The following is an 11,332-nucleotide window of genomic DNA, read 5'->3' on the forward strand; positions in this document are numbered from 1 at the left end:
CTTACAGAGGAGCCGGAAGATGGATGCGTGGAACTCCGCTGGAAGAACCTCCGCCGATGGCTAAGTACAAAGTATGGGGCATTTGCCTGGGGGGGGATAGTTAGACTGGGGGGAGGAGGGAGGGGGGTCTACCTGGGGTGGGGGGTACAGGTCTTTTTCCCCACAGGTTGAATTCTCCTTTAAAGGGCAATTCACCTTCATTAGCAAAACTGTAATAACAGAAAAAAAACACAGAAATATGTTCAAACTTTCATAACCTGCCAAATTTTGTAAAATGAACATGGTAATTAGGGGGTATTCCCACAAAATGGGTGTGGTCAAAAATGTTTGTAACTTTTTTTGTCCCTCTTTTTATTTCTAAAATGGGAGGATTTGCTCCTCTTTAAACCGCTTTGATGTGACAGAGGTAAACATGAGGGTGAGGGGACTACTGTGTGACACATAGCAAACAGCAATATTTTTTTGGCATACGTTTTATTAGAATACTCTTAAATACATGAGACTTGATTGCTCCCCGTTTGCGCACGGCTGCACGGGGGGGGGGTTTGCCACAGTTTCTGGAAAAAAATACCGGCCTTCCTCTATATTTACCTTTATTCCCATTGGGATCAATCATCATTTTTTATTTTAGGTGGCGACCCTAGTGGGGGGCTGGCCTGGCACACTGCTGGGGCCCAAGAAAGAGTTTAAAACTGGAAGGCAATGACCAATAAATAAGTAGTTTTAGTATATCGTACTGGCCAACTGGGATACCAGGAAAACTTCTCGTGGGCCCAGGTGTCAGTGGGCCTCTTGCTTCTAACCATTTGGCCTATTTCATGGTCATTCTCTATTTCTTTATGGGGGAAAATACTTAATAATTGAAGAATATAGTAAGTAGATATAAGAGACTAGGAGAATAAAGAGGTTGAGTGGGAAGAGGAGGAATAATAGTTTGGAAGGTGGGCCCCTGACATCCCAGTCCGACACTGTATGTTTATATAAAAAAAAGCGTTAGTCCCAAAGTAAAATGGATTTGTCGTGTGGCCCAGCAAGTTGTATCACTGCGTCTGGGCAAACTATACACTAATACTGTTAGGCCTTACTGAAGGAGAAATTAACTAAACGTTAAATGGCAACAGTGTTATTTGTAGATCTGTATGTGTAAATGGCTGCCCTTGCAGTACAAAACTCCCAATACTATGATGAGCGTGACTAAAGTGGGCCCTGGGGCTTGAGGAGGTGGAGCTGCTGTGTAACAGGGCTTGGAGGCCAAGGCTCATCCTTCTGTGTGAGTCTCCGCCCCCGAGGCTGCCTGTTCAGTTGGAATCCAGTGAGAAGTCTTGTGTTGCACAGACTAGTCTTTAGTTGGGCGGGAGCGCGGGGAGACGCACTGACTGTCATGGCTTTTGTATTCACTGGCATCAGGGTCCTGCTCGGGCTCTTCTTTGGCCTCGCCGGGTTGGTGAAAGTGACGGAGCAGATATCGGCCGAAGTGTATCAGCAGATGGTGAGTGGAGTCTGACTCGGCTGCGCATTAACCTCTTCACTGCTGCCGCTCAACACGTTTTTGCCTTTAGGAACCTATGTAGCCCTCGGTCCTTTCCTGTGACACAGTGCAATGGGTAACCATTACTTCTGGTTTCTTGTGTCGCCCCCACCGTGTCACACACACTCATATTTCTGTGTTATTTTATATGAAGTCTTTATGTATAAAGTAGGACATTTGTGGGACCCTGCAGGCTAAATACATAGTTATCATATATATTGGTGCAAATTCCATTGTACAGGTATGGGACCTGTTACCCAGAATGCTTGGGACCTGGGGTCTTCCGGATAATGGATCTTTCCTTAATTTGGGTCTTCATGCCTTAAGTCTACTAGAAATTAATTTAAACATTAAATAAACCCAATAGGCTGGTTTTGCTTCCAATAAGGATTAATTATATCTTAGTTGGGATCAAGTACAAGCTACTGTTTAATTATTACAGAGAAAAAAGAAATCATTTTTAAAAATTTAGATTATTTGGATAAAATGAAGTCTATCGGAGCCATTCCGTAATTCGAAGCTTTCTGGATATCGGGTTTCCGGATAAGGGATCCTATACCTGTACTTGTATCCCAGTTGCTGCTATGCCCAGTTAAGAGACACCAACATGGCAGGCGTGTAGCCAAAGTAGGCAATGTTTATAGTGGGCATCATTAATTAAATCTGCTTGCATTTCAAGGATTAATCAGCAAGTCCAGTTGCTCTAAATTTACTTCTACTAGATATACCATGACCTGGATGAATCTAAACCATAGACATGCTTGCAGAACTTGCTTCACTTCATATAATTTCCCTCCTTTAGTTCAGTTCAGCTGTAGGTAGTGTTAGTACCTGACGGTAGAATGTGTGAATTTTGACCGCAACTGCCATCAGTTTGGCTCTCCACTTGACACCCCTCCCTATAGAAAGCTATGGAAAATGCACATGTAATGGTGACAGTGATAGTGACCTACTCACTGTCTTGCACTACTAAGTTTCAAAGGTAAACAAACAAAATCTGTGTAAGACCTATGTAGGACGCTGTAGAAATCGAAATAAAGATGCAGCGGTGGTGCGGCAGGGACAGTGACTCTGACAGTGTTTCCCTGGTACATACTCTGTAGCTTTGCTTGTCACAGATATGTGTGCGGAATAAAAAAAAAAACACTGCACAGAAATTCGCAAAACAAGAGGTGTTACTTTGTGTGTATATTTTGTGTAAGGGTGGTGATTGTTCAGTTTTGAGCACTGCCATGATCTTCTTTTCAAGCAGCACCTCTGACTCTCTAGAAGCACTTTATATATGAGGATATTTAGGCGCTAAACTGTAACCCCTCCCAGCTATAGCACTGAATGGGGTGTGACCGTTGGCACTAACTCTTTCTACACTTACAACACTGCCTGATAGTCTGTAGGAGAAAAACTTGTTTCAGCCTCATGTAGCACTGACTATCATGTCCTTCTAGTGAATATTTTTGGTACAGGACAATTTCTTTTCTAGTTTATCTGCAGAGTTTATAGCTGTTGAGAAATAATGTGTGTCACCATGGGGCACTGAGCTCGTGGCAGCCTCTAATGGAAATCAGATCATTGTGGGGAGATGGTCTAAAGTTCAACAACAAATCAGGTAATCACAGGGGCTGTTTGCTCCAGTTCTTGTAACCCATAGCAACCTAGAAGATATGTGCTTTCATATAGCAGATCACTAAACTGTATATGCTAAAAGTGAATGTCAGGTGACTGATATGGTTGAGAATTACTTAATTTGAGGCTGACAATTCAAAATAGGTCCTGGCATAGGGGCAGAACTGTCGGGGTGCTGCAGGTGCCATTGCACCAGGGCCTGCACCCCTCAGGGCCAGTCAGACCATTCTGGCATAAAAATTGTGTCTGGGAGGGGGGTCCCGGATGCATGGCCTGCACCTGAGCCCGGGAACTACTCATTCTGTTACTGTCCTGGCATTACAGGAAAACAGAGACCCCAATAGCCCCCACCAGCCCACTAAATAGGGACTGTGTATGGAATATTATATTATATATTATAGCAGCCCCAATCTTTTGTGATATACGTAGGTAAATGCCAAACATTGTTTGGCAGGTGCATGGTTTTATTTTTCCATTTGTATTAATGGAAAAGGAAAGACTTAAACTTGGGGGAATGCCATTTTATAATAGCCAATACCATTTTGCTCCAGGCCAGTCTTCCTCTTCTTTTAAAAATGCCCTGGGTACTTTATTGCAAATTGCCAGGCCATCAATTTCAACCTGATCCCAGGTTGGATTGTGCTATATTCAGTGGTGTAACTATAGAGGAAGTATAGTGTAACTAACTATATTGGCCTAGACCACAGGGTCAGATTCCTCCATAGCTACCATTCTACATGAAAATTTGATTAGGTGCACTGAAGGAAAAATGGCTTCTTTTTAAATGGCTTAAAGCCCTGATTGGTGAGAGTATAACTCTGTCAGGTTGGTGGTTGAGCCAATCCTGATTTCTCTTCTACAGTGTTGCATTTGGGAAGTTTTTGTTGGGGTGATTGATTGACATCCTTAAAGGAACAGTAACACCAAAAAATGAAAGTGTTTTAAAGTAATGAAAATATAATGTACTGTTGCCCTGCACTGGTAAAACAGATCTACCGGTACTTCAGAAACACTACTATAGTTCATATAAACAAGCTGCTGTGAAGCAATGGCGGAAATTGAAAAAAGGCTATATAGCACAGGTTAAATAGTAGATAACAGATAACAACACTATGTTCTACAGAGCTTATCTGCTATCTGCTGTGTAACCTGAGCCTTTTCTCCTTTGAATGGCTGCCCTCATTGCTACACAGCAGCTTATTTATATAAACAATAGTGTTTCTGAACCAAACACATCAGTTTTACCAGTGCAGGGCAACGGTGCATTATACAGTATTTTTATTACTTTAAAACACTTATTTTTGATATTGCTGTTCCTTTAATGGCTGCAAAGCTGTTATTCATATTGCATAAACTTGTATTTCTCATTTAGTGGACGTTAAAGCAAGTAATTACTTTTGTTGTTAACATCATGAAGAAAATTGTCCCAATTTGGATATCTTGTCGTGGGGCCACATTGGAGCACTGGCATAAAATCATTGCACAAACCAAATGCAGGCCTTGCCCACACTGTACTGATTTGTCACTTTAGAAACCCCAATATATTTTCATCATGTAACTACAGAAATATATAATGACTGGTTTTGCATTTGTGCAAGAAGCCTAGTGTGGCAAACAGTCCTAAGGTCACAGCTGATACTGGAACTTGGACTGAACTTTATCAGCCTAGTGTTTAGAAATATTTAGATATTGAGCCAATTTGCTTGCAAAATATGCTAACAAACTCTAAGGGCAGAACTGGCCCAATATACGGTAGGTCATACCCTGCAGGCCTGGACTGGCAACATGTTGATTATAGCAAATGTGAGGGGGGCTGCTGTAAGATGCCAGTCACTATTTATTCGACTGGTGGGAAGCTGTTTGGGCCTCTGTGTACTTGAAAGGCAGAGGCCTAATTTGAATCCCTGTACAGACCTTACACCCTGTATCTGATTTAGTATTTACCACTATATAAGTTGTGCTTTAGAGTGTGTTTGTCAGGACCCTGGTGGTCTAGTGGGCAGCGGGGTCCACCGCCGCTCCTTTGGCGTGGACGCCCGCTGCGCAGCTCCTCCTCTCTTCCTGGTGCCGATTTCCCCTAAGGCACGCGCGCCGCGCACGCTCGTTTCTTAAAGGCGCACTGACGCTGGCGTGTGACGTCAGCGCGCAATGGCGCCAAATTCAAACGTATTTAAGGGGAATTTAGGTTTCAGCAAGTTGCCCTTTGTTAAGTTCAATTAGCTTGTTCCTGGGTGTTTTTGCTGTGATTCCTGTCTTGATCTACTGTGTTTGACCCTTGCCTGCCTGCTACTACGCTGATCTCTCCAACCCTGACCTTGCCTGTCTGAATCTACGTTGACCTCTCCAATCCTGAAACCTTCGCCTGTCCTCTGACTATTCTACGATCTCTATCCTGATTTTGGTCTGTCCGACTATTCTATCTGCTTGTGCTGGCCCGGCCTGCCGGTTTCTGGTGGCTTCCTATCTTCCAGCATCCTAGTAAACAGTCGTGCCCCATTGCCTGCCAGAACTTACGCCTTGCACCTCTCGTTAAGTCCAGGTGGCATCTGAGTAAGCCGAGGGCTCCTTCCGAGGCCAAAGGCGGTCACTCAACTGGTGAAGTACGAGCCGAGACCAGGGTGCTTGGCATCTGTTCTGGTGTTGGGTGCCGACCGTTACTGACTGCTCAGCAATATAGGGGAATGGAATTTAGTCAGTGGTGCCAAACATTAAGGCCAGATTAGGAAATTACAAATCTGTGCATGTATACATATATTTTGTATGCCACAAATGATTCCCCTTTCTACATACTGGTGTTGTTAAATGTCTCTGTTTAGCAGCCTTCCAGAATAAACAACAACAACAAGGATGTGCCTAGAAGCTATAATAGTAGGCATTTGGTAAGAGAATAGCATAGCCATCTGTTAGCAACACATTACTATCCTGTGCCTCCTCCATACTTCATATATTTTGGTGCTTTCATTGATCTGCAGGGCTAATTTTACTCCACCCACAGATTTTTCTTACTTTGCTATAGCTTAGGTAGGATTTGGAGAGGCTGTGCATGCAGCATCCCCTTGTGGCTAGTAATACACTGTACATGTAAATAATACACACTCTACTATTGATTGTCGTTAACTGCAGCCTTGGGTTCCTTTTTCAGAAATACACCCTCCTTTTTCACATAAGCTTATTCAATTGGGCATTTATGTAGGAAAGGTGCATAAACACTAAACTTTCTGATATAAATCTAATTGTAAAGTTTTTTACACAGACATACCTGATTTCAGATTTCTGTAGCTTTTTGCCACAGATTAAAAGGCAACCAAAGGTAGTCTGTCCTTGTGCTTCCTGAGATCAGTTTAACACCCTTCTTAGGCTCATAGTGTAATGCAACCCCTCACTCATCTTGTTCCATCCGTCCAGAGAATTACTTGTACTGCTCCAAAGCCCAATGAGGGTCATCTCTACATCACTCCAGGTGACACTGATATCGTGCATGGTAATGCTTGGCTTGGGTGGACCTGCTCACCCATAAAACCCCAAGAATAGGTCTTGTAATGGCGTTGCTTCGAAAGTATTTTGGAATTTGGCAGTGTTTCAACATGAAGTAATGTTTGGTTAGTTTTTGCCTTATAGACTATAGTGCTGTTAATTCATCATAGCTGGAAACCCCAGGTGGCCAATAAGAAATGTGGTTTCATGTTGCCTATCTGCACAAAACGGGTCAAAGCTTATTTCTTCTTATTCTACTTCTTTGACCATTTTTCTTTTTCTTACAGAAAACCCAGTTTGTACAGTTTGCTGATGTTTTCCCCCTAAAAGACTTTGGATACAAGCCAGACCCACAGCAGTATCTGTTGGCTGTGGGCTGGGTGGAGTTGGTGGCCGGAATCCTGTTAGCTTTTGGACCACAGATCCTGCAGGAGATCAGCAACTTTGTGTTGTGCATCATTATGATTGGTGAGATGTGTTCATATAGCTCTTGTTCGTGGTTTCGCAAATTTGTATCTGACTTGGGCTACATTGTAGACATTGATGCTGATGAGGAACAGACAGGAGGGGTTTAGGACCATCACCTTTTGGGACACTATAATATCTTGTTCAGGTGACTGGTTCTTAACTGACTTTGGTTGTAGTCCATGTCTGTGTCCAGTTACTGGGCCCCAGAGCAAATTCAATTTAGGGCCCCAAAACATTGGTAAGTTGACCTAATCTACCATGATATATTAAAAATGATCATTAATTAAGGACTAAATGGGCCCCCTACACTGTTTCCTCTGTAGTTACACCCCTGCATGTAAATGCTATTTTGATACTACAGCTTAGAGCGAGGATGGGAAATCTGAATTGCTCCAGGCTGCAGGTTACCATTTTGCACCCAAAGGTTGTGGTGTAGTTTTCCTTACACCTCTAACCCTACATCACTAAATCCTTGGAAAAAAACTATATAATACAACCTGTCTGGTTTCCGACTTTCTAGTCATTGTAAACTATATAACTTCATAACCTGTCCATATTGATCTCTCTGTGCCTGAATGTAACCCATCCTTGTGTAATTATTCCCATAGGTGCCATCTACACCCTCCTGGTACTGAAGGAACCTCTTGCTATGTGTGCCCCTGCAACTGTTTGCCTTGGTCTCCTCCTCTTACTGGCTGTGCGAGGGCGTGGCGTCAAACCAAAATCCAAGTCTGAGTGAGACTTCACATGCCTCTGACTTGCGAGGGACCAATTCTCATGCACACAAAGTTTACAATTTTGTGGTAATGTGTGGGAAGTTTTTAAGTGGATTTGTTGCTAGGTGACAATAGCTTGCCTGCATCTAATAGGATATCCATGATTGCCTTATCTCTGCGATGTGTGAATCCCCGCAGACTTTCTATTGATTGTACATATGCACCACTGTCGCAGTCTCACCATCTGTTTCAGGTCTCTGTAATAGATATTAGGGTAGCAGTGCACTCTTCAGTCAGTTTTTATAATAGGGAGAAAATCTACCATATATCGTGTGTCTTCTTTCCTTGTGTTACTTGCCTGGAGCTCCAGAAATCACTGGTTTTCTAACAATAAAAGAGCACTCCAGAAGTGACCCTTTATCTTCATGTCCTTCATTATTTGTCCAAGATTACCACTTTTACAGCATTATCACCACTACTTGTTTTACCTGGATATAGGCAAAACAGGTGACGCTTGCTCATACAGTAACAGAATGAAATACTTAAATACATGGGATTATTGAGACTTGATTGGGCTTGTAATAACTCTCTGCATACAATTCTGGTAGGCAAGGATTTGCAGTGATTTGCAATGATTGCAGCCTAACACAAAGCAGCCTTATTTAGTATTTAAAAATATGTTTTCTTCTGTTGCAGAGCATACTACTGGGTTAAAAATAAATATCTTTTAAGGGCATGTAAACCCTCTATACATCATTTACCAGAAATGAAGCGTTTCTCATAGCAATTTACTTTTAGTTTAAAATTAAATTGCTTCTGGGAATGCAATGCCTAATTCACCTCCCTATCTCCTTATTGCCAACATGGAATTCTGACTCTCCACCAAACAGATCATACGCTGGAACTGTGAAACACTATTAGTGATGCTTAAGTGTAGGCTAAGAAATTAGAAAAAAACATATCCTATAACCTGCTTGAGGGAAGAGCTTGGAGAATACTGAATAGATGGTCCAACCATAGCATTTGATGATCGCATTTAAATGCTGTTATATGATGCCTTCATGTCTATTTTTGGTTAGTGTATTTTTGGGGCAGATTTATTGTCTAAATTATCTGAAACCTCTATTAATAATATAAATCCTCAGCAGCATGGTTTAAAGGACAAGGAATCCTTCACAATGATAATGTGCAATTAGGGCTTATATGTATATTGCACAGGCTCCTACCATTTATCCAAAGAATGCACAAGATCCCGTCCTAAATCAACCTGCACCTTCTAATTCTAGTCAGTAGTCACACATCCTTTTCACTGAAGTCTACGGCATCTGACCTAGCCTTTGCAGCTGCATATCATCAAATTCAATGCTAACTTGTCTGTATAACTGTTTTCTCAAACCCTTTGTTGAGGGATGTCATAAAGCTATGTTAGTATGTAGGCCTACCACAACTGCGATTTTATAGTCATAATGATACTTAAAGTATAACTAAACCCTAAAAATGAAGATAGCTAAAAATGCCATATTTTATATACTGAATTTATTGCACCAGCCTAAAGTTTAATCTTCTGAAAAGCAACAATGATCCAGGATTTCAAACTTGTCACAGGGGTCACCATCTTGGAAAGTGTCTGTGGGACTCGCATGCTCAGTGTGATTTCAGTAGCTGTTGAGAAGCTAATCTTAGGGGTTGTCACAAATAATCAAGAAAAAAATCAGGTTGGCTTGTAATAAAAGCTGATGTGATGGGGCAGAATATTAAATTTTGATGCCATGTAGTAATTATTAATCAGCCCTATACTGTGACATTTATATTCTATGTGTACAGTATATTGTGAGTTGGTCCCTAAGCTCAGTAAGTGACAACAGCACAGAACATGTGCAGTGAATCAGTTGAAAAGAAGATGGGGAGCTACTGGGGCATTTTCAGTGTCACAGATCTTTACTGCTAAAGGGCTGTGGTTGCCTGGTACAGAACCAAAAATATAATGTACAATCTTTCTAGCCTACTTTTTTGGTTAAGCTTTAATTCTGCTTTAAGCAAGGTTTTACCACAAAATGCTAGAATATGTCAACATATTTGGCAGAAATGAACACAAGCTATTACTGAACAATAACTGAGAGAATTGTTCATTTTCCACAAACTGAAAATCTATGAAGTGTGGGACAAATGAGAAACTTGGCTATAATAATGATAAGCTTGGAAATTCTTGTGTTATCATCTCATAACTCTTCATTAGAAAAGCTTACACGTTTTATAACATTAGTTATTTCTAAAGATGTATGAGTAAGCTTCTCTTTTTATTAAACTTTTCTTAGTCCCTTAAATATTATCTGTAATTAATTTATCAAGGTTCCAGTGGCAAAATTCAACAGAATATTCGCCTTCATTACAGTTTTTTAAAACAGGGTCTGACTTGGCCGGCAGGACACCGGGAAGAAACCCGATGGGCCTTGACCCAGGCCTGCTTCCCCAATAGACTACATGAAGATGATGATAAGCAGTATGGGAAGCAAAGTACAGGTATGGGACCTGTTATCCAGAATGCTCGGGACCTGGGGTTTTCCGGATAACGGATCTTTCCGTAATTTGGGTCTCCCTGGCTTAAGTCTGCTAGAAATTCATTTAAACATTAAATAAACCCAACAGGGATTAATTGTAATTAATAAGGATTAATTGTATCTTAGTTTGGATCAAGTACAAGGTACTTTTTATTATTACAGAGAAAAAGGAAATCATTTTTAAAAATTTGGGTTATTTGGATAAAATTGAGTCTATGAGCGACAGCCATTCCATAATTCGGAGCTTTCTGGATATCGGGTTTCCGGATAAGGGATCCTATACCTGTAGTATGGGGGGAAATCTGGAAAAAGACCCTGTTGGTTGCAAGGAGGGCCCTTGGTGTCAAAGGAGCTCATGTGGGCCCCAATGCCCCAGCCCGACTCTGTTTGAAAGATATAGCCATTAAAATATTGAAAATTTGGTTTCATTAAAAAAAATGCATGGTCCCCTTATTCACTCTTTTGAGCGGGAGCAGACTCGAAGTTTATGATCCTCTTGGTATGGGAAAATCACAAGCATGAAGAGTACAGGGGCACAAGCGATTGATCCTCCCCCCAGTTCTGTTTTCTCCCAATAGGAACACCAGCTAGGGGGATCAGGTACGTCATTACAATCCTTGGGGGTGCCCTAACATTTAGCACCCCCAATTCATTGGAGCTTTCATTCTCCTTTAAAAGGGTTGTTGTCATCAATATAGTCTTGGAAACATTTGGTACTGAAAACCTTATCCATGCTTATTTGCTTTTATAATTATGAACTGTACATAACTTGTTACTTACTTTACTTATGAGTCTGATCCCCGCATTCTCTCATGAGTACCACCTGTGTAGATTAATATACTCTTCTCAGCTGTCAATTATTTTTGATTCATATTAATTTGAAAATATGGCAGATAGTTGTGCAAGTGTATAGTATTAGCCAGCCTTCAAAAGAGATATTATCTTACTATAACTTATGTCTGCCA

General features: G+C 41.4%; 1 protein-coding gene across 1 annotated transcript; it reads left to right on the top strand.

Annotated features, from left to right (window-relative positions):
* Positions 1–1,205: 1,205 nt before the first annotated feature.
* tmem35b.L (transmembrane protein 35B L homeolog) lies at positions 1,206–8,229 on the top strand. The gene is made up of 3 exons (XM_018246688.2): positions 1,206–1,489; positions 6,913–7,093; positions 7,702–8,229. Exons 1-3 carry the CDS (start codon positions 1,382–1,384, stop codon positions 7,830–7,832), a joined length of 420 nt encoding a protein of 139 aa, XP_018102177.1. The 5' UTR covers positions 1,206–1,381; the 3' UTR covers positions 7,833–8,229.
* The last annotated feature ends 3,103 nt before the right edge of the window (positions 8,230–11,332 follow it).

This window comes from Xenopus laevis, chromosome 2L (genome assembly GCF_017654675.1).
Source record: "Xenopus laevis strain J_2021 chromosome 2L, Xenopus_laevis_v10.1, whole genome shotgun sequence".
In the NCBI taxonomy this organism is placed as follows: domain Eukaryota; kingdom Metazoa; phylum Chordata; class Amphibia; order Anura; family Pipidae; genus Xenopus; species Xenopus laevis.